The 22490-nt window shown below is 35.3% G+C and overlaps 3 protein-coding genes across 5 annotated transcripts; 2 read left to right on the top strand and 1 right to left on the bottom strand.

Annotated features, from left to right (window-relative positions):
• The first annotated feature begins 397 nt into the window (after positions 1 to 397).
• On the top strand, positions 398 to 7479 carry LOC111797663 (phosphatidylinositol/phosphatidylcholine transfer protein SFH13-like). Its single transcript, XM_023680738.1, has 15 exons — positions 398 to 708; positions 1703 to 1806; positions 2035 to 2329; positions 2424 to 2523; positions 3129 to 3395; positions 3807 to 3884; positions 3966 to 4070; positions 4147 to 4196; positions 4273 to 4375; positions 4465 to 4563; positions 4911 to 5024; positions 5101 to 5266; positions 5426 to 5820; positions 5907 to 5981; positions 7270 to 7479. Exons 2-15 carry the CDS (start codon positions 1800 to 1802, stop codon positions 7288 to 7290), a joined length of 1875 nt encoding a protein of 624 aa, XP_023536506.1. The 5' UTR covers positions 398 to 708; positions 1703 to 1799; the 3' UTR covers positions 7291 to 7479.
• On the top strand, positions 7391 to 14343 carry LOC111797665 (GPI-anchored protein LLG1-like). 2 transcript variants are annotated; one of them, XM_023680742.1, is made up of 5 exons: positions 7391 to 7479; positions 7579 to 7683; positions 11038 to 11194; positions 11346 to 11402; positions 13768 to 14343. In XM_023680742.1, the coding sequence occupies exons 2-5, from the start codon at positions 7594 to 7596 to the stop codon at positions 14124 to 14126; spliced, it is 663 nt and encodes a 220-aa protein (XP_023536510.1). In that variant the 5' UTR covers positions 7391 to 7479; positions 7579 to 7593; the 3' UTR covers positions 14127 to 14343. The 2 variants fall into 2 exon arrangements, with proteins under 2 accessions (XP_023536510.1, XP_023536509.1); XM_023680741.1 differs by having other exon boundaries at positions 7479 to 7683.
• A 3228-nt stretch (positions 14344 to 17571) lies between these two features.
• Positions 17572 to 21017, bottom strand: LOC111797051 (uncharacterized protein At4g26450-like). Of its 2 annotated transcripts, none has more exons than XM_023679925.1 (3): positions 18479 to 21017; positions 18145 to 18334; positions 17572 to 17881 (listed from the first exon to the last, which is right to left on the bottom strand). In XM_023679925.1, exons 1-3 carry the CDS (start codon positions 20401 to 20403, stop codon positions 17810 to 17812), a joined length of 2187 nt encoding a protein of 728 aa, XP_023535693.1. In that variant the 5' UTR covers positions 20404 to 21017; the 3' UTR covers positions 17572 to 17809. The 2 variants fall into 2 exon arrangements, with proteins under 2 accessions (XP_023535693.1, XP_023535694.1); XM_023679926.1 differs by having other exon boundaries at positions 17790 to 17881; positions 18058 to 18334.
• Positions 21018 to 22490: the final 1473 nt, after the last annotated feature.

Genomic DNA, 22490 nt, shown 5'->3' on the forward strand with positions numbered 1-22490 from the left:
AACAAATGGTGTCCTTTGTTTAAGGGGGAGGATTATTTTTATATTCAAAATGGACAATATTATATTCGTAGGTATATCATACCAATGTGAAGGCTCGTAAGTTTTTTTTTTACCTTTTGGTTCAAGTTCGATGTACGAAATATCGTTCTTATATTATTTTAAAAAATTACAATATTACCCTTCATATTTTATAAATATTATACGAGAATGTTATTTTTTTAAAATATAATTTGACCTATAAAATATATAGAAATATTACTAATTTAAAATTGATATTAATTTTTTAAAAATATTTCCATAAAAACCGAGGGGTAATAGGAGGGTATAAAGGTAAAACTAAATAAATAAATAAATAAATAAATAAAATAATAATAATAACAAAGAGTTGAGCCGCGCAGTTGCAAGCTCACACACTATTTTTAACCAACAAAAGCTTCAGATCGTTCTTCTCCAGTTCTTCATTTTCACCTTCCTCTCCCCTGATTTTCTCGAGAAAATTTCGTATTTGGTTTCTCGAGAAAATTCCTCACAACAACATCAACAACCACAACTACTCCATATCTGCCCTTCAACTTTCAGATTCCGTTTCCTCTGCTGCTGTTTTTATCGCCGTTGCTTGGACAAGATTCCTCTTGTCTCCATCGATGTTTCGTGCTCGTCCTCTTCTGAGGCTACTTTCGGCTCCTGTGTTTAGGGTTTTGTCACGAGGTTTGTTTTCTTACTGTTTTCTGGCTTTGTTTTTCTCTAATTCAGCTGCGTATTTTCTGTTTTTTTTTTGTTCTCCGTTGTGTTGTATTTGTTTCTACTGGTTGCTGTGGATTTGATTCGAGATCCGAGTGGTGTGCACCGGCATTGTCGAGATTCAATGTGTTTGTGGCTTCTCTTGACCGGTTTTGGTTTGCGGAAGGGAATTGATGGTTGTTGTGATGAGATTCCTCTTGATGACTGTCACTGTTTCTCGTGTGTTCCGGAATTTTCGGTTGAAGATGGAGCTTAATGGACACTTTTTTAATTCGGCTTTGGATTTCGTTTTTTTCTCGATCATCCGTTTTCGCTATGTATATGAAGATGACGCTTCCTTTTCTTTTTCTTCTTCTTTCTCTCTTTTTCTTTTTTCATTCCCGATTAAAAAAAAAAAAAAAAAAAGCGAGCTGCTGGAAGGTCGAAATTCTTTTACGATTTGACATCCATGAAGCTATGTGAAAAATCAGGTCTCGAGAGCCGTTCTCTGTTTGGATCTATCTTTAATGTTAGTTACTCTGCGCACCGAATTCCTTCGCTCGCTTGAAGTGATCGGTATTCACTCTTTCGATCGAATTTTTGTAGTAGCTCGAGGAAGGCTGTAGAAAACTAAATATTGTATTCGTTAGCTTGGGACCTTTTCATCAAATGTTAATGGCCAATCCTCTTTCTTGGTCTCTGATCTTTCGGAAATGCTGCCCAAAGAGTTTTCGAATCTTGAATATGGTCTCTAAAGTCCTTGAATCAGTCGTTTCTTGACGTTTCATAGAGTAGGGCGGATACGGAATGCTAGTTTTGCGTGCTGTATTTTGTTCGCTATTTCTGATTATTCAGCCTGAAAGGAATCTAAATGCTTCACGCCTACGAAATGCAACTTCACTTTCTATGCTTCAATCACGCGTCTTCATGTAATTGACATAGCAAATTTCTTATGATTTCTGATTTTCTCCTGCAACAACAGGTTGACGTGCCCGTGCGGATCGTTTCCAGTGGGTTTGGCGCTGTCCCTTGAAGCTTTAAAGCCATTTACCTTTCACGCTCATTGTCTCTGAATTGAAATGTTAGGTATGTTTTGTAGTTTATGGGCATAAAACAGAAAACCATAACGTGTACGAAGTTCCTCATTTGATGCATGAGTCATTGAGCATTAGGTTTCAGCTGCTAAGATATTGAGTCGATTTTCTTGATGGATGAACACCATTTATTTTCCAATTGTTCAAATTTCTACTGATTTTACTATTTGTATTGGATTAGAAATGTTTCTAACGCTTTTTCCTTGTTTCTCATTCAAAGGCTTTGAAGGTCCTGGAACTAGTGATGAAATTAGAGAGTGCTTTGAAAATTCTGAAGATGAGAGACGGCTGTCCAAAATTGGGAGCCTCAAGAAAAAGGCAATAAATGCTTCCAATAAATTTACTCACTCTCTTAAGAAGAGAGGAAAGAGGAAAATTGACTACAGGGTTCCTTCAGTATCCATAGAAGATGTTCGAGATGCGAAAGAGGAGAGTGCTGTCCATGAATTGCGTCAAAAACTTCTTGAGAGGAATTTACTACCATCTAGGCTTGATGATTATCATACTTTACTGAGGTCTGTGCAATTTTTGAAAGCATTCTGCTAAGTTCATGCACATTTCTTATTGAGTCAGTACTAGTATCCTCATCTATTTGTTATTTTTCTGTAGATTTTTGAAAGCTAGAGAGTTTAACATGGAAAAGACAATTCGGATGTGGGAAGAAATGCTTAATTGGAGAAAGGAATATGGAACTGATACTATACTAGAGGTAAAATGAGCTTCAGTCGTACCTTGATGAGAGTTATTTTCTGTTAGGAATCACGGACCTCTACAGTGGTATGATATTGTCCACTTTGAGCTTAGGCTCTGATGACTTTGCTTTTAGTTTCCTCAAAATGCCTCATACCAATGGAGATGTATTCCTTATAAACCCACGATCATTTCCTAAATTAGCCAATGTGGGACTCTCTCCCAACATTCCTCAACAATCCTCTCCTCGAACAAAGTACACTATAGAGCCTCCCCTGAGGCCTATGGTGCCCTCGAACAACCTTTTCTTAATCGAGGCTCGACTCATTCTCTGGATTCCTCGAACAATGTACATCATTTGTTCGACACTTGAGTCACTTTTGACTACACCTTCGAGGCTCACAACTTCTTTGTTCAACATTTGAGGATTCTATTGACATGGCTAAGTTAAGGCGTGACTTTGATACCATGTTAGGAATCGTGGACCTCTAAAGTAGTATGATATCAATATTTTCTTTGTCAACATATATCATCATCTTCATTATTTTCGAGAAGTGCGTAATGTAGTTGGACAGCTTGCAAGTTTTTGAGCTTTAATATATCAGTGAAGTGTTTCGTCTGTAGGATTTCGAATTCGAAGAGCTTGAAGAGGTGTTGCAGTATTATCCTCAGGGATATCATGGAGTTGATAAAGAAGGCAGGCCAGTTTATATAGAGAGACTTGGGAAAGCCCATCCAAGTAGACTCATGCATATCACCACGATTGATAGATACTTAAAGTACCATGTGCAAGAATTTGAAAGGGCTCTACATGAAAAATTCCCTGCTTGTACAATTGCGGCTAAGAGAAGAATTTGTTCAACAACAACCATATTGGATGTGCAGGGCTTGGTACGTTGATAACAGTCTTGAAAGGTTTATCTATTCAGTTTTCTTGAAATATAATCTTAAACACGATCACATTATTGTCTCAAAGTATATCGAAACTTTGCTTGGAATTAATATTTTTCGGTATGAAAGCTTGAAAATCCCGAACCCCGCCTGATCCATTGGGTAAATTGCTATACGGGAGGGTCTTAGATTAGGAGCCAAAGTCAAACAGAATTTGCTTCTATATGTCTGACCTATTCAAGAAAAGGCCAATATGTATATAATCTTAACAGGATCATCCATTGTGATATGAAAAATCATTCATTTCTCCCAACAATGGTATCTTAAATACACAATTCCTTTTACGAAGGGTTTTCGGTTTAAATCGATTTATTGAAATTTAATATCATGGTACTAATACTTTGATTCCAGGGCATGAAAAATTTCTCCCGCGCTGCTGCAAATCTCTTAGCTGCCATGACAAAGATAGACAGCAATTATTATCCTGAGGTATCCAATTCCTTCCAAACACAAACATATCTGATCGTTTTCTCCTGTCATCTCTCATTCCCTTTTCACCTATTCCTGCAGACATTACATCGAATGTATATTGTCCATGCGGGTTCTGGTTTCAAGAAGTTTCTCTGGCCTGCTGCTCAGAAATTTCTTGATATGAAAACTGTTGCCAAGATTCAGGTATAGCTGTGGTATATTCAAGTTACATGCACTCCCTTTTCCTTATGCTGGATTAATCATCTAGTTCCAATTGTAGGTTCTTGATTCCAAATCGATTGGAAAGCTACTTGAAGTCATTGATTCAGAGTATGACCATTTACACTCGCTTTATTTGAATGGTTCTTATCTTCAAGTTACTTCACTAAGATTGTTTTTCTTTCAGTCAGTTGCCAGATTTCTTAGGTGGCTCGTGTACATGTAGTGGCGTTGAAGGCGGATGCCTTAGATCGAATAAAGGTCCCTGGAATGATCCCGATATTATGAAGGTGGGTTTTCATCATGTTTCAAACGTAGTCCGACTTTGTTAAGTAGTTTCAATTCTTCAGCACAAATTAACCTAGTCTTGTGTTTCTAGGTTGTGCATAATGCAGGAGCCACCTTTGTAAGGCAAGACACAAGAGTGGCCAAGAATGAAGCAAAATTGCACTCACGTGCTCAAATGCCTTCACTGAAGGTAACTGTTGGTTTCATGGTTTGATCTGATCCATATTATCTATACTCTAATTTATCTATATTTATTTTGTTTTTTAATTGTAATTCTTTTTTCCATGAAAATTTCATATGAGCTTTCCTCAAGTTATCTTCCGCTATTTTCAGAGTTTTCTGAGCTTCTTATGGTGTCACTAGCCTTCTCTGCATCATTTACTAAAATAGTGATCTCACTAATGCCTATTCTAGTAAAACCACCCATCAGAGCCATCAGAGCTATCGTTAACTATCCGACATTATATTGCATATTATTGCATGCTGTAATTATGATCTGTACATTGTATTGATATGCATATTTTTATCTTCCATCAGGGAAGAAGTAGAGATACATCATTACCGGATTCAGGATCAGATATCGATGACCCGTACTCCCCACTGGAGCGAGCTGTCTCTTTGGTTCCTTGTTTGGCTCCGGTTCACGAAGAAGTAAGTCTTAAACCATGTAGCACATGAACTGTGAAAATGTTTTGTATGTGAATATAAGAATTTATAATTTTTGCAGCAAAGGGCTGCTGACTCTAATGCTTACTACAGTTGTGACGATGATGATTTCCGACCCGTTAGAACAGTAACCAAAAGTGACCAAAGAGTTGGAGGTTCTCATGGTCCATCGCTTGAAATAATCGAGAACGGGAATTTGTCGAGCAAAGTGACATCAAACACAGAAGGTACTTGATGTGATTATGTTTCTCATTCTAATTTGCTGTAAATCAAAATCTTCACGGCTCACCTGACACTAGGATAGTAGGATTATGTGCATAATTTTCTAATTATTCTTGAATTATATCGTTCGTCGGTCAGATTTTTCTTGAATTCATTCTTTTCAGGTACTATAACTAATGAACATGAAATCCTGAAGCAAAAACTTGAGAAAAGAAACCTTGATTCTACAGGGAGAGTTCTTATATCATTCTGGGTTAGATTGATAGCATTTCTTCGAAGTTTACAGTTTCAGTTTTGGAAAAGACAGAACAATATATATCCTTCTAACACAGTAGAACACATTACAAATAACAATGCTGCTGCTCCTGCTGCTGCAATTCAAGGCGTAAACGAAGAAGATTACATCGGCCCGTGTTTACAGCGTCTCGAGAGGCTAGAAAAAATATTTGTAGAGCTGAGCAACAAGCCTGCTAAAATTCCTTTGGAGAAAGAGAATTTGCTTACTGAATCATTGGACAGAATCAAGTTGGTTGAATTTGACCTGGAGAAAACAAAAAGAGTAAGCTTATCTTTATGTGATTAATCAGTTTCATTCTTTTGATTGATTCTTGTAGCTTAGCATTTACGTTCATTTCATTGGTTCAGACACTCCACGCTACTGTTGTAAAGCAACTTGAGGCAGGCGAGCTGCTGGAGAAATTGCGGGAGTCCCAATGCCAAGTAAGCAGCTTTTGAACACATCTTTTTTGTTATTAGCTATTTTTGTTTTCCTTTTGAAAGACGGATTTCAAAATTTCTTTTAAAAACAAAAAATAAACAAATGGGATTGGGCTTATAGTATAGTCAAATCCTATGAACACTTTAGGCTGTAGATTTCGGTTTTTGATAGGCTAAATTAATAAAAATACCTGTGTAGGCAAAAACCGGTCTAGAATTTGACCTTCTCTGATTTTTACATTTTGTTTCAAATAATATCTTTAAACTTTCAAAAAAATCTCAAAATAACCTTTAAATTTTTTAAAAAAATTTAAAATTTCCTTCGGATTAGTTTTGAATGAAAATAGTTAATGTTTTGTTTCAAAAAAATAGATGGGATGAAACACTTTTGAAGTTTTGTGATACCCTTGAAAGTTTTTTAAATTTAAAATATATCTTTACCAAATGGGATCCGGCTTATAGTATAGTCAAATCTAACACTTTAGGCTGTAGATTTCCGGTTTTTGATGGGTTAAATTAATAAAAATACTTTAGCTTAGTTAAAACCTGTCTAGAGTATGACCTTTCTCTGATCTGTACACTTTGTCTCAATAATATGTTTGAACTTTAAAAAAAATATCAAAATACACTTGAAATTTAAAAAAAAAAAATTAAAATTTTTTTTACCACTGTTTTCAATGTAAATAGTTAATATTTTGTTTTTAAATTTATCCCTAGTTTTTGATGTAAATAGTTAATATTTAGTTTCGGATGTAAATAGTTAATATTTTGTTTTGAATTTTACCACAGTTTTGGAGGTAAATAGTTAATATTTTGTTTTAAATTTTACCATAGTTTTGGATGGATGAAAATAGTTAATGTTTTGTTTTAAAATATACATTTGGACTAAAAAATTAAAATATATCTTTACCATTAGTTAATTTTTTTTAAGGTTCTTATGATTTGATTCTAGTATTTTTAAAAAGTTTTAAAGATTAATTTTAAAGTTTTAAAGAAATTTAAGGATACCGATGAAAATTTGAAAGTTTAAATGTATTTTTTAAATATAGTATTATTAATTTCCGTTCAAAACTAATGGGAAATATTTTTAATTTTTAATTTTTTTTAAAGGTAAAAAAGGGTATTATTTAAATTTTAAAAGCTTAGAATACTTTTAAAACAAATTACAAATGTTCATATTTTTGATTAATTTAACCAATAGGGAGCAAGTAGAAACAAAATGAATATCATTAAACAAAGTGTAGGGTTGTGATTCATTACTAAAATGGTAACTCTGGTTTCTGTGGTGCAGCCGAGAAGATTTTTGTGTTAGATTAGATTGGTGAAATGCATAGGATGGATTAGAATAATAATCATAGCCTTGAAGCAAAAAGAAACAACATAGGTGCTGGCGGGCCCGGAGTGACCAAGATCCAACGGATAATAATTGCTGGCGGCAATAGAGACGACGATAGAGATAGAGAGAGAGATAGAAAGGAGGCAAAGCTTGAATACACGTGAAGTACTGTTTTCACTCCCTTTTTCTGTCATCTTTTTATATATATTATATATAATTTTGAGGGTTTTGATTATAGACAAAGGCTGACAAAATTGTATACAGAAAAAAGGTTGGCTAATGTTCAGGGTTTGGTGGAGGGTGGAGTACAGAAAAGAAGAGAAAAGAAGGGTGAATAACGTGGCTTTGCATACACACTCCGACTTCCAAGTAATTTTTAAATGCTTTTACTTTCTCTGTTTTCTTTTAGGAGTGTTCTTAAAAAGATGAATCATTGATGTACTACTGCTTAGAGTTATATATATATATTCATCTATTCTCTACTTTGAGATTGTTTGAAGAACCAAATATTCTCTATAAAAGTGCGAAAACTTCTCCCTAATAAGATGTTTTTGAAAATTTTGAGAGGAAGTCCTACCGGAAAAGTTTAAAGGATAATATCTGTTAGGGATAGACTTACACCTAGGTCGTTACACTATTTTTTTGGGTCATTCATTATCGGCTAGCGATGGGCTTAGATCTTGGCCATTACACGATTTTTTTTTTTGGGTCATTCATTATCTGCTAGCGATGGGCTTGGGCCTGGGCCGTTGCACTATTTTTTTTGGGTCATTTATTATATGCTAGCGATGGGCTTTGGCCTAGACCGTTCCACTAGGTCATTCATTATCTGCTAGCAATGCGTTTGGGCCTGGGTCGTTACACTATTTTTTTGGGTCATTCATTATCGGCTAGCGATGGGCTTAGGCCTTGACCGTTACACTATTTTTTTGGGTCATTCATTATCGGCTAGCGATGGGCTTAGGCCTTGACCGTTACACTATTTTTCTTGGGTCATTCATTATCAGCTAGTGATGGGCTTAGGCCTTGACCGTTACACTATTTTTCTTGGGTCATTCATTATCTGTTAGCGATGGGCTTGTGCCTGGGTCGTTGCACTATTATTTTTTGTCATTCATTTCTTTCCATTTTTTTTTAGATTTTTACGTTTTCTCTAAAAAAAAATGGTTGGAGTTTTAAACTATTGAGAGGTTTGAGTACTTTTTCGACATTATTTAAAGATCTCTCGTGCATTTTGTGTTTTTTTTCTTAAATTATTAAAATGCGTCTCTACGAGGTTTTTTTTTTTTTTTTTTAATTATCCCCCCCCCATTATATATATCTTATAATGGCCTATTAGACTTTTCCTTTTGGGCTTCCCCTCAAAGCTTTACAACGGCTAGGGGCTTTAAAACATCTAAGATGTTTTGTTCTCCTCCCCAACTAATGTGGGACATCACAATCCACCCCTCCTTTGGAACCCAGCGTCCTCGCTAGCACTCGTTCCTTTCTCCAATCGATGTGGGACCCCCACCAAATCCATCCCTCTTTGGGGCCCATCATCCTTACTAGCACGCCACCCCGTGTCTACTCCCTTTCAGGGAACAGCAAGAAGGTTGGCACATCGTTCAGTGTCTGATACCATTTGTAATGGCCAAGACCTATCGTTAGCAAATATTGTCCTCTTTTGACTTTCCCTTTCGAGCTTCCCCACAAGGCTTTAAAACGTGCCTGTTAGAGAAATCACACTCTTATAAATAGTATTTTGTTCTCCTCCCAACCAGGTGAGACATCACATATATATGTTACTTCAAAATACTAAAAACTTATAGTATCCATTTTCATGGTAGGTTTTCAAATATATCTAATTAGAGAAAAATGTGAGAATAAAAATAGGGAGTTCGGAGTTTTGTATTTGGTTGTCTTTTCTCTATTTTTCGTAATTTTTGGAAAAATATTAAATTTAGTAAAAATTACCTTTTTAATCCCATCACTCCCAAAATCTATTTGGATTTGGATTTCTGGAATTCTTATTTTAAAAAGTTAATTACTAAAAAAAAATTAAAAATACCAAATGCATCTCTAAAAAGACACCTTCAAATAAAAGCGAAAATAAAATATCATATTTTCCTAATTAATTTCAAACCAACCATTTTTTTTTTAAACGACGACAGGTTTTTCTACCATTTAATAAATTAGTTTTAGAAATAGTGATTTTATTTATTGAATCATATAAAACATTTATGTTTTAGAATTTTCACAATAATTATTTTAGTATTTGAATTTACAATTTTAATAATACGTTTCGATTTAAGACATGTTTTGATGTACTTTAACACCAAAGTAAAGGAGTGTATGAATTAATCGAGACTACATCTTAATGAGAGCGATTTTAAAGATATACTTAAAATAATTGAATGTTACTACTTATACTATCAATGTGTACCTTCTTTTTAGATACTTAATTATAGGAATTCTACCGTTAAACATGCTTTATTACTGGGGCGACCTCTTGGAATTTTTTCAAGCATGCTGGAAGGACTCATGTTGGGATGTGGGAATAGTTTTTACTCTTAAGAAGCGATGAGTAAGTAACTTGATCATATCGTAGGAAAATGTCGGGTCATCAAGTGTCAAATCCATATTCCGAAACCTGATATGAATGGTCCATCCTAAAAAACCTCGAGTTTGTTTGTAGGATAGTATGTCTGGGTCATCAAGTGTCAAATTCAGATTTCGAAACCTGATATGAATGGCCTGATCATATCGTAGGAAAATGTCGGGGTCATCAAGTGTCAAACCCAGATTCCGAAACCTGATATGAATGGCCCATCCTAAAAAACCTCGAGTTTGTTTGTAGGATAGTCTCCACTTAAAAAAAATAAAATAAAATAAATAAATAACGTAATTATATTGTAGGAAAATATAATAGTCATCAATTATCGAATTCAAAATCTAAATCTATGGGTGATGCATGTCTATCACTAATCCACTATTTAACAAACTATTTTTATGTCTATTAATAGTGTATTTCTATGTTTATTATTGAATTTTTAAAATTTTTGAACTTTTTTTTTTATAAAAATAAATAGAGCATTTAAATATATTTTTTCAACTTTGAAGTTATTAATTAAACCTTTTAAAATTTAAAGGGATTTTTAAAATTAAATACTTTTTTAAAAAACATAAGAATATTATTTTACTTTTTTTAAAGTTTATACGTATTTTTATTAATTTAACGAAATAAAACAATTGATATTCTATGACTTAAATGAGCCGGTATGATCGTCCTTAATAAAGGATAGATCTATTACTAATAGACTTCGACAACGGGTAAATCTATCAAATAAATTTATCGGTGATAGATCTATCAGTAATCGATTGAGCTTAAAACTGTGTTATATTTGCGAATAATTTTGATTTTCATTCCGTTAAAGTAGCGGGAGTCGGTCTATTTCTATTTTTTAATAATTTTTTTAGTATAATAAATGTATAATAATTTGAACATTAAAATTAAAATGAATAATATTAGAAAATTATTTTGTTTTTTTTTTTAATAAAAAAAAAAGGTGGGTACCCACATGAACCGAACCGGTTCGATTTGGTGACCCAGTTTCCGCGTTTAGCTGTATCCCGTTCATCACACACTATATATATATTTATTTATTTATTACTTCAGACGTGGAAATTAAAAAATAAAATAAAATACAAAAACATATTCTAAGGGGAAATTCTATTCAACAGCCTGTCTCTCGCCTGCTCGTCGGAGAAGAAGAAGAAGAACCTTCTCTCTCTCTCGCCGGAATTATGGTCTCCGATCGTTCATTCTGTAACTTCTCAATGCTTATTCTCTTCTTCCTCTCACTGCTTTTCAGTACTTCTTCATCCACTTCCATTTCAGGTACTTCAGATTCACAATCACGGCGACATTGTCAAATTTCGCCGCTCTCTTGCTTCTCCTTCTTGTTCTCTAGTTGNTTTTTTTTTTTTTTTTTTTTTTTTTTTTTTTTTTTTTTTTTTTTTTTTTTTTTTTTTTTTTTTTTTTGCTCCAGGTGATGTCTTTGAATCGAAGGTTTTAATCGGTCGGAGCCTCCTCCAGGCTAGAAAAGGTTCTGCTCCTTTCTTCAACATCCTATTTCTTTTTTTTTTTTGTTGAGTTCGTGATTTAATTTAGTTGTTGACCTGATTGTGTTAGGTTTTGAGAGCTCTGTTTTGTTTGTGCTTGTTTTGTTTGTTAAAGATCTTTGCGATCTGTGTTCTTCTCTCTCGAGGTTGTGGAATTTTGGGATACTTGTTGTGGCTTTATTCGTTTGACCATTTGATTCTCTCGATTTCTACTCGTGCTCTTCTAGGATCTCTCTTTTGCCACAACCGCCGTGAAAAATGGAAATTCAACGGACATAGTAACTTAGTTTTATCGGGAAGCAGGATTTATTGATTTTATTATCGTAATGGGATGATCCATCCGTGATTTACGCAGTGATTCAATAACATTAAAAGGGAGGGGAAAAAAGTATGCAGCGTGAAAATGTGTATTTCTTCCTTGAGATTAATCGATGTTCATTCTGTTTTAATAAACTTGGGTCGTTTATCATTTGGTATATGCTTTTAGGGTTTTTCCCAAAGCCAACTCAAGATGAAATCGTCCAAATTTGGCTTCTCATAAGTTTTTAATACGCAAATAACTGAGCAGTTTGTTGAAAGAGCTGGAACTTGTGGCTTTAACATTTTCATATGACCTCTGTGTTTACGACAATGAATTGTCAGGAATTAACTAATTCACATTTTCATAAACTAATTTTCTGAATTGATTCAGGAGTTATCATTCCTAGTGCTTTCCATTTCACACATATATGAAGATAAAATTGTAGCCTCTTATGAAGGGAGATCATATTCTATGATCACTATTTTCTATAACTCGCTGCGGCCTTACTTGTATAGCTTTTGGCTTTTAATCGTCTCGTGTTAGTGATGTGTTACATAGTTTAGGATTTATGGGAAAATTATGTTGTTCATACATACTCGAGGTTTGAATAATTTGTTTCTTTCTCTTTTTTTTCTCTTCCTCATAAATCTTCAAATCAGTTTCGTTTAGAAAATGAAAAATTAAATGCTTGGTATATTTGCAGTTATTTATCTGTGTGCAGAAGCCTTTTTCCTGATTTTCCATCTTGTATGTTCATGTGGAAAATGCAATTCCTAATGAAGATCGTCCTCTCAATTTCCACCAACTTGCTACAAATTAAAGAACTAAAGAAGCTTTATCTTAGCTTTTGATTAGAGATCTGGCACTTGAATCATGTTTCTGCCATTTTTGCCGTTTTGTTTCTGTTCTTCGTTTTATTTTCCATATATTGAACACATGAAAATTGAAAATTGATAGGCTTTTAGGTATCATATTGTTTACTTGAAACGAATGGGCTCTTTTTGGTGCTTGCTTCTGTGTTTTATGGTGGAGAAGAAGATCTTGGTGTTGTTTAGAAATGGCCAGTATTTGGTGCATACTATGTCTTTTGTTTGGAAAATCATTAGATTGCTTAACCCCACCCATTCTTATTAGTGATCATAATCACATTACTAACGGTTAGAAATCACGACTCTCTACCATGGTATGAAATTGTCTACTTTGAGCATAAGTTCTCATGACTTACCCCACCCATTCTTATTAGTGATCATAATCACATTACTGACGGTTAGAAATCACGACTCTCTACCATGGTATGAAATTGTCTACTTTGAGCATAAGTTCTCATGACTTTACTTTTGGTTTCTCCAAAAGGTCTCATACCAATGAAGATGTATACCTTACTTATAAACCCATGATCAATCCTTTTTTACTTTTGGTTTCTCCAAAAGGTCTCATACCAATGAAGATGTATACCTTACTTATAAACCCATGATCAATCCTTTAGTTAGGCGATGTGAGACTCCTCTCCTAACAATCCTCCCTTCGAACAAAGTATACCATAGAGCCTCCCCTAAAGCCTATGGGACCTCGAACAAAGTACACCATTTGTTCAACACTTGAGTTACTTTTGACTACACATTCCATGCTCACAACTTCTTTGTTCGACATTTGAGGATTCTATTAACATGACTAAGCTAAGGGCATGACTCTGATACCATGTTAGAAATCACGACTCTCCACAATGGTATGATATTGTCCACTTCGAGTATAAGCTCTCATGACTCTACTTTTGGTTTCCTCAAAAAGCCTCATATCAATCGAGATGTATACGTTACTTATAAACCCATGATCAACCCCTTAATTAGGCGATGTGGGACTCCTCTCCCAACCGTCTTCAACACTCAACACTCACCAAGCTTAACCTATTCAGATTCCAACTAGAAGTCCGAAAACTTTGTAGTTGGATTATGGCTTACATTATCTTTCTTTTACCAGAAATCTGTGCTTTCTGAAGCTATGCTTCAACAAATTTGTTCTAATCATGTGATGTTGCACAATTTATGCAGCTTGTCCAGTGAACTTTGAATTCTTGAACTACACCATCATCACAAGCAAATGCAAGGGGCCTCGATACCCTCCCGAACAATGTTGTCCCGCTTTGACAGAATTCGCTTGCCCTTACGCCAAGGATCTCAACGATTTAACAAATGATTGCGCTTCAACCATGTTCAGCTACATCAACCTGTATGGGAAATACCCTCCTGGCCTCTTCTCTAGCGAGTGCAAGGGTGGGAAGCAAGGTCTGGAATGCCCTGCACTCCCGCCCTCCACTTCAGCTGATCTTAACTGGGGTTCGATAGCACGTTTGCCATCTCGTTCGCTGATCCTCTCGACTGGATTCATACTGCTGTTATGGCTATTCTGATAAGGTCCAAGTGCTTACCATTTTTCATTTTTTGATTCCAATTTGTTATAATACCTTAAACATACTGAAAAAACTGCAATTATGTGTACTACAATTTATTTATTGTCATTGTTTCATAACATAAATTTGTGTATCTATCTATCCATCACTCTGATAGCTGTGGAAAATGAGTTCTTGTTCATGAGATTGAATTGCAGAAGTTCTTATTTGTTCTTAATTTGTGAAGGGGACTTGGTGTATCATCATCATGTATAGAGTTGCTTGTGATATTCATTTAAGTTTGATTTGAAACTTTAGTTTTCTTGAATGTATTGGAGAATGAAAGTCACACGTCCGCTAATTTAGGGAATGATCATGGGTTTATAATCAAATAATACTCTCTTCATTGTTACGAAGCCTTTTAGAGAAGCCTAAAGCAAAGTTACGAGAGCTTATGCTCAAAGTGGACAATATCGTACCATTGTGGAGAGTCGTGTTTTGGTTATATTATTTATGTTTTGCATTCTTTTATTATTTAATTTTTTTAATTTTTATTTATCAATATTGGAGATTCTAAATAGTTCATAGAAGTAATAGAGGATAAATGATAATAAATTAAATTTATTTTATTTTTTTAAAATATGATTTTTTTTTTTTAATTATTCTTGTAAATCATTTGTTTGAGATTAATTATTAATATTGACGACTAAATAAATTAAAAAATTTAATGTATATTAGTTATAATACATGAAAATTAAATAAAAACTTAATTGGTTAAATTATTTTAATAATATATCTTAATAAAAATAAATTAACTAACAAAGATTAATTCTATAATCCAGAATATCTTCACAAAACACAAGAACACAAAACAAGGCTACCAAAGCCTCTGAAGATGAAGAAAATGGACTCCAAACCATGCTTCTCCCTCTTCCTTCTTCTCCTTCTTTCAATATTCTTCACGGCGGTCGCCTCCACCGCCGCCACGGCTGCAACGGTGCCCGCTTCTTCTCCAACTTCCCCTTCAGGTATTCAGAATTTGTGTTTAGATTTTCGAATTTATATACTCTGTAGATTCTTAAATGCATGAGGTATTCAATGAGACTGTTATAATGTGCATATTCTCTAATAACCATTGGATCTAAGTTCGAGATCCTTCTTTCTCATACATCAAACGGTGAAAAATTGTCAACAAGAAAGATTTGAAGCGAAGATATTTAAAATTTTGTGTTTGCATTGAGTAAAAAAAGAAGTACAAGATTTATTAGTATAGACTTTCGATTTTGATTTATTAGTAGAAAAATAAAACGAGACAAGGTTAAATTAGTAATTTACCCATAAATCATATGAAATTCTACCTTTTAACGTAACGAAACTTCAAAAACGTTTAACGTTTGTATATCTAAAATGTTCTATTTCTACTTATTCTAACTCTAATAACATTCTATGTCAACTAACCTCAACAAAATTCAATCGGTTAAAGACATATACTTTGATCAATAAGTTACGAACTCAAATTTTGTATACAGTCTCACATGTTTTTCAATTTTTACATGTCGAAATAATACGCTAGCTCGAAAAGTGCTCGAGTTTTGGGTACATAATTAAAGGTTAATGCAGCTTGTCCTCCAGTGGAGGCTGAGTATTTGCCCAGTGGAGTTTGAATTTATGAACTACAGCATCATCACAAGCAAGTGCAAAGGGCCTGAATACCCAGCCAATCTGTGCTGCTCAGCTCTGGAAGAATTTGGTTGCCCCTACGCCAATTATATCAATGATTTAACCAATAACTGTGCCTCAATCATGTTCAATTATATTCATCTCTATGGAAACTACCCATCTGGCCTCTTTGCCTCCCTCTGCATCAAAGAATCCAATGGTCTTCAATGCTCTAAACCTAATTAAGCATATCTTCCCACATTCATCCTTTGTATCTAACTTTACATATTTGTTTCGGTTTCGTGAAGTATGTTACGTGTCAATGTAGAATTGGTTCATCGAATTGTGGTATGAACAAGATGCCTTTTGGGCTGAGATGCATGATTTGAGTGCTATGCATGTTAAGAAAAACATTGTAGTGCCCAGAAAGTATGTTACGTGTCGATGTACAACTGGGTCATCAAGTTGTGGTATGAACAAGATGCCTTTTGGGCTGTTGTTATTAGTCTTTGTGCATTTGTTCATGGAAATTGTGATGAGATGCATGATTGATTTGAGTGTTATGCATGTTGAGAAGATGAATATTGTGGTGCCCACAAAGTATAAGATCATGTAAGACCACATCGGTTGAAGAGGAGAATGAAGCACTTTTTATAAGAGTGTAGAAACCTCTTCTAACAGACGTGTTTTAAAACCTTTAGAAGAAGCCCGAAAGGAAAAGCTTAAAAAAGACAATATCTACTAACAGTAGACTTGGGGCTGTTATGGTTAGAGAGGGCTAATTTATGAGATCATGTGTAACAACCTAGATCCACCGCTAGCAGATATTGTCCTCTTTGGGCTTTCCCTTTCGGGCTTTAAAATGTGTCTGCTAGGAGAAGGTTTCCACACACCCTTATAAAGGGTGTTTTGTTCCCCTCCTCAACCAATGTGGGACATCACAATCCACCCCCCCTTTGGGGCACACCGTCCTCGCTGGCCCTTTCTCCCATCGATGTGGGACCGCCACCAAATCCACCCCCCTTTGGGGCCAGCGTCCTTACTGGCACATCGCCTCGTGTCTACCTCTTTGAGGAACAGCAAAAAGGATGACACATCGTCCGGTGTCTAGCTCTAATACCATTTGTAACAACCCAGATCCACCGCTAGCAGATATTGTCCTCTTTGGGATTTCCCTTTCGGACTTCCTTCAAGGCATTAAAACGCGTCTGCTAAGGGAAAGGTTTCCACACCCTTATAAAGGGTGTTTTGTTCTCCTCCCCAACCAATGTGGGACATCACATCACATCACGATTTTTGTGATTTCTAAGTTACAAGGAACAATGCTCTGTTCACATAGCATCAACTTGAGAGTAATTACCTAAGATATGCATAAAACCTACAAGAGTTCATTGATCACCAGGAAAACAATGGAAGATTGGACCAAGTTTGTCAACAGTTCAGCAACATAGTTTGTTTGCTCAACGGTGATGCATTTGAGCAGGCAGCTGATAACGCCCTTGACTTCATCTTAGAGCCTAAAATCTTCAACACCTGACAACCTGCACCACATATTTGGACATTCCTATACTAACTACTTTCATCACATAATTCCTACAAAAACTCGGATCAGCACGGTTGATACTAGATAAAAACAGACATCCTCGGATCAGCACAGTCGATACTAGATAAAAAAGACTTCCTCAGATCAACATGGTTGATACTAGATAAAAGGAAGTCCTTTTCTCAAGCTCCAAGTTATAACATACGTGCGTGTGTGTGCGCAACCGAACAAGAAAGATCTAGATATACAGAAGTGACAAGAAAATGAAGAAAGTAAAGAGAAGAAGCTAAAAGAGACCATTAGCTATCATTCTGTCTTACAATATTCACCTATTTCCTTCCCCAACATACACTTAAGACCTTCAAAGTCTGTGGGAAACAATTGCATATCCTTCTTTTACACAATACACAATTCCTACCATCAAATTGATTTAAACTTATTCGAGGGTGTCCGAGCACCTTCGGTAGATGGATCACATAATTATATTGATGGACAAAAGAAATTAAAATTCTGGCATACTCAATGGAATTTCTCCCAGGGACATATATATTAGATCATCATCCGCCAGAGCCCCCTGAAATAAATGAGCAAATGACAGATCATTAAACCTATAGCCAATGATTTCTTATAGTTCCAAATCACTAAAGACCTATAAGCGGGTGGAGATGGAAGTAAATTATGGTGGTATTGAGACTTGAACACTCCTAGAATATATATAATATTAACATTTAACGCAGTAAAGAACCTCACAACAATATAATCTTTAAGAAGCCAGGGAAAGTATCAAAAAGGAGAATCTTCAATAAATGATGAAGTTGGATATGAGCAAGGAAGTACTTCTCCATTCGAAAGAGACATTTCATTGTGCATTGAATTAATGTCTCCTTGTACGGAAGCACAGTTGGGGAATTCTGCTCCAAGCAACTCTGAAATCATTAGTCCATAGCCATCGTGAACATCAGGCATATCTCCACTGTTTTGTTCGTTGTTAGGAAAGCCGTCCAATCCAGTAAATACAGGCTCCCTCCTGAAAATGGCATCAATACAGTTCACCACAATGTTTGTTTTCAAATCAAATGCAACTAGGTGAGGTGAGGTGAGGTACAATTATCAGCGTATTTAGGGAAACGTAAACCAAAATAGCTTTCGAATAAAAGATGAGCAAACTTACTTTGTCTCTGGATTATGGAAGGTCTTGTCTACTTGAGCATTAGAGTCATCTTCCAAATCAATAATTTCGATCTCTTTACCGCCAGCTACCACACTATTTTGGCCAAATTCAGTAGCATTGCTTATAGACAAGCCGATATCAACAGGAGCTCTTTCTCTTTTTGATTCAGAAATATATTGGAAGATGAGAAGAGGATTGTTTTCATGATTATCATGTATATCAGAAGCCTCCATAAGGTTAAGGTCGCAGATCTTAAATGAATTCGGAAAAAGCTGCTTTTCTTGTGCATAATCTACACATTGCTCACCTCCGTTCTTTATGAAATGAAAACCATCCACTGAGTTCACGCAGTCAGCAGCTACAATAACTTCATTATCACACTCTGGCTTGCTTTCCTCAGAACTAACTTTTACTTTATCAAACTTGAGAAGGTCAAAGGCTTCATCTTCCTCCTTTGAATTCATCAACGGAATCCATTCTCTTGGTTTTTTATTCCCGTCCCCCATATCACTCTCATCCAATGACCGCTTTTGACCTTTTTCCTCGAACATAGAATTACTCCTTCCAAATACGGCAGGAGTTCGGCAAGATTCTTCCTTGCTCTCATTCCAAAATGGTCCATGCTGGAAAGAATGAGACGTCAAAGAGCTAGCCTTCTCACCAAATCTAGGATATGCCTCCTCCATTATAACAGCTTCCTCAGTAGCTTGTGGTTCAGATCTTTCAGAGTTTAGATTTTCGACATCAAGGTTTTTAGCTGATACAGCACAAGTAGACGAGTTACTGTCAATTGAAAGTTCAGATCTGATAGGGTTGATAACAGAAGGTTGTTCCGACACAGTTGCAATAGGATCTGCCTTAGAAACCTTGTATGCCAACGCAGAGCGAGTTTTGGTGGGGAACTTAGTAAATCTGCAGAATGCTAGTAGATCAGTCTCTGGCTTCACCCCGGAATCACTGTCATCAGCTTTATTCTGCATTGATAGTTTCTCCGCCACACAGTGTTTCTCAGTTTCATTGGTATTGGTATTATTTTTCACCTCCTCAAACCCTGAATCTACATTACATAAATCATCAGAATCTTTAGCAAGTTTCTTCTCATTTGGCGGGTCTTTCCCAACAGCAGAAATACTTGCCTTCGAGCCTACATCATCTGGCAAAGGGTACTTAACCAGTTCAGGTCCTGAATCCTCAGGCGTGTCACCTTTTCGTCCTAACTTGGAAGGTTTGAGAACTTGAAATTCAGTACCAACTTCTTCACCAGTTTGCTGTCGATTACCATAAGCAGAAAGATTATCAGCGTCATCATAAGCCTCTGTATCTGAAGAAGCTCTAGCTCTATCATTGTAATTATTGCTCCTACTGTACTCTTGGCCACTCCAATCAGAACCACTACTTCGGAAAGACGAGGATCTTCTTCGTCCTCTCAAATGATTTCGTGACGGTGCCAAACTATACTCATCAGATGGCTGCCTCCTACCTGACCCGAAATCAGGTCCAACATGTCCTGAATGAGGAGGGGCAGCATTAGATGTTCGTCCTTCTTCGCGAAAAGGACCTAATTCCTGAAATTCAGAAGACTCCCTCCTCAAACTTCCACCTTGCCATTTACCAGACAAAACACTAGATGGGAGCAAACCTTGAGAAACCAGATATTCGGCCGCAAGACGACCTGCTTCCATAAAAATGTCAACAGAACCCCCACCCCTTCGCGGAGGAGGCAGTGACTGGGATGATTGATATGATTTGGGGTATCCCTGACCGCGCCCAAAGCTACTCGGATGATTAAAATTGCGATAATCATTGCCATACGCGCCACCATGGCCCCTAACCGATCCCTCAGGAGAGATTCGAGAAGAAGCTAATCCAACTCCCATGGAACTAGACCTAAACCCATTACCCGTATTACGGTGACGGGGATGCATAATTTTAAAAAACAATAGCAACAATTCAAAGGCAATTAGCTATCGGTATAATTGTCTGATTCCACAACAAATGATCGAAGAATCCCTATCTTCGTTGTGCAGAAGAAATCAACAACAAAAATCTCTCGGTTCAAAACAAAAGATTCACCAAAACCCTCGGACGAAATCCAACAATCGATAAAACGAAAATAATGTTCCAAATGGCGCAAAATTCTGCGAAAACATGTCCTCCCAAATCCGATTCGAAAAGAATTCCCAAACTCCAGTCCAACAGTATAACGCAATAGTTATTAACTCGAACGGATCTGAAACGGTATTCGATTAAGCAATCCAAGTAAAACCTAACCTCATTCAAACAACAATTTCCAATCCGTCCACTCGACGACGACGACGACGATGATTTGCCAAGAAGAGTATATTAGGTTTTCCGGATCAAGAAACGTGAATTCGTCAAATTACCAACAGCGATTCTCCGCCATTTCAAAATCCATCTTCTCTCCACAAGAAATTCGTGTGATTTTTTCTACAGAACGCCTCAAATTCAATCCGTACCTACAAATTGGTATATGAAAGGCCTGTTCTTCTCCGCCCGAGGGCTTATGGCGACGCGAACCAAAAATAATCAAATAATGAAATAATCAATAATTAATTTATAGTATAATATTTAAGTTAATTTACTAAATCCCATGGTAAAATTTAAGAAAACTAAAAACTACCAATTATGGATAATATATCAAATTATCAAAAAAAAATCTTTTTTTTTTTTTAATTAAACTATATTTGGATGGACAAAAAATAATTAATAAATAAATAAAATTAGTAAAATTACCTCACTATATCTAAAAAAAATATTTATAATTTTTTAAAAGTTTCAATAATATTTTTAAATTAATTTAAATAATATTTTTAAAACATTAAAAAAATATCCTTCAACTTTCAAAAATATTTTAAAAAATATCTTTAGATGAAAACGTTAATATTTTATTTAAAAAATAATTTTTTAACTTTTAACAGTGTCTTAAAAATATATTTAAATTTTTAAAAAGTTTCATTAATATTCTTTAAAAATTTTAAAAAATATCTTCAATTAAAAGTTTATAAATTATATCTAAATTTTTTAATGTTATTTTTAACGTAGTACTCGCAGTAAATATATTTTTTTTATTTCTTTTTAGAAAGTTAAGAGGTGTTTTAAAAGTTTTTAAAAGAATTTAAATATATTTTTTTAAAATTTGAATATGTTTTATTTGAGATATGGAGATAGAAGTTAAAATATTAAATACCGAAGCTTCGTAATTAATTATTTAATTTTAATAATTATTATTATTGTATTATTTCAATTTAACTGAATCTCTTTTAAAGTTGTGTAATCTCGAACAGTATACAATTGACACTTTCGACGTTGTCATACTTCACTTGTTATCCAGTCTTTTCATATGTGGCTCGATCCATATCGTCCATCGTACTCCTGCGTCACATATTTTATATGCCTCTCATCCACATACGAGCGTAATATTTCTAACAACGAAAACATTATTTCTTGATTCAATTTTTCCTTGCCTTTCCACCAAGCTATTGTGTGCGTGTAAGCTCTAATAGACATACAAATCTACAGTCAACTCGAGTGTCCGAATACTACCCCTGAACATCTAACATTTGGAGACATTGAGACATATGGTGCCATATACAACTAACTATATGGGACTGGAATACATTCTGGTTAATCGAGTGGGAGGCATGACTATCAAAGCATGCAAAGTGTCACAATTGCACTGTCTCGAGAGGTTTGTAGGTGATTGTGTGATACTCACTCTCACCACTGAGTGAGTCAGGTGACTTGAATTTGGGTCGCGTTTTATCGAACGACATATATCCATGTCCCTGTTTTGAGAATAAGGTTCTAGAAGACCAGAGCCGAGAGATTTTGAAAGCAAGGTTTAAAGTAATGTTGTAGGTTAGCAAGAAAGAAAGACAACATAACGACTTAGATAACATATAACTTCAGATAGGACGAATAACGATTAGTCGCATTCCCTATATATTTTGAGGCATTTCAAATCTGTAGACATGATTTTGCCCGAACATGG

This window comes from Cucurbita pepo, chromosome LG06 (assembly GCF_002806865.2).
Source record: "Cucurbita pepo subsp. pepo cultivar mu-cu-16 chromosome LG06, ASM280686v2, whole genome shotgun sequence".
NCBI classification, from domain to species: Eukaryota; Viridiplantae; Streptophyta; class Magnoliopsida; order Cucurbitales; family Cucurbitaceae; genus Cucurbita; species Cucurbita pepo.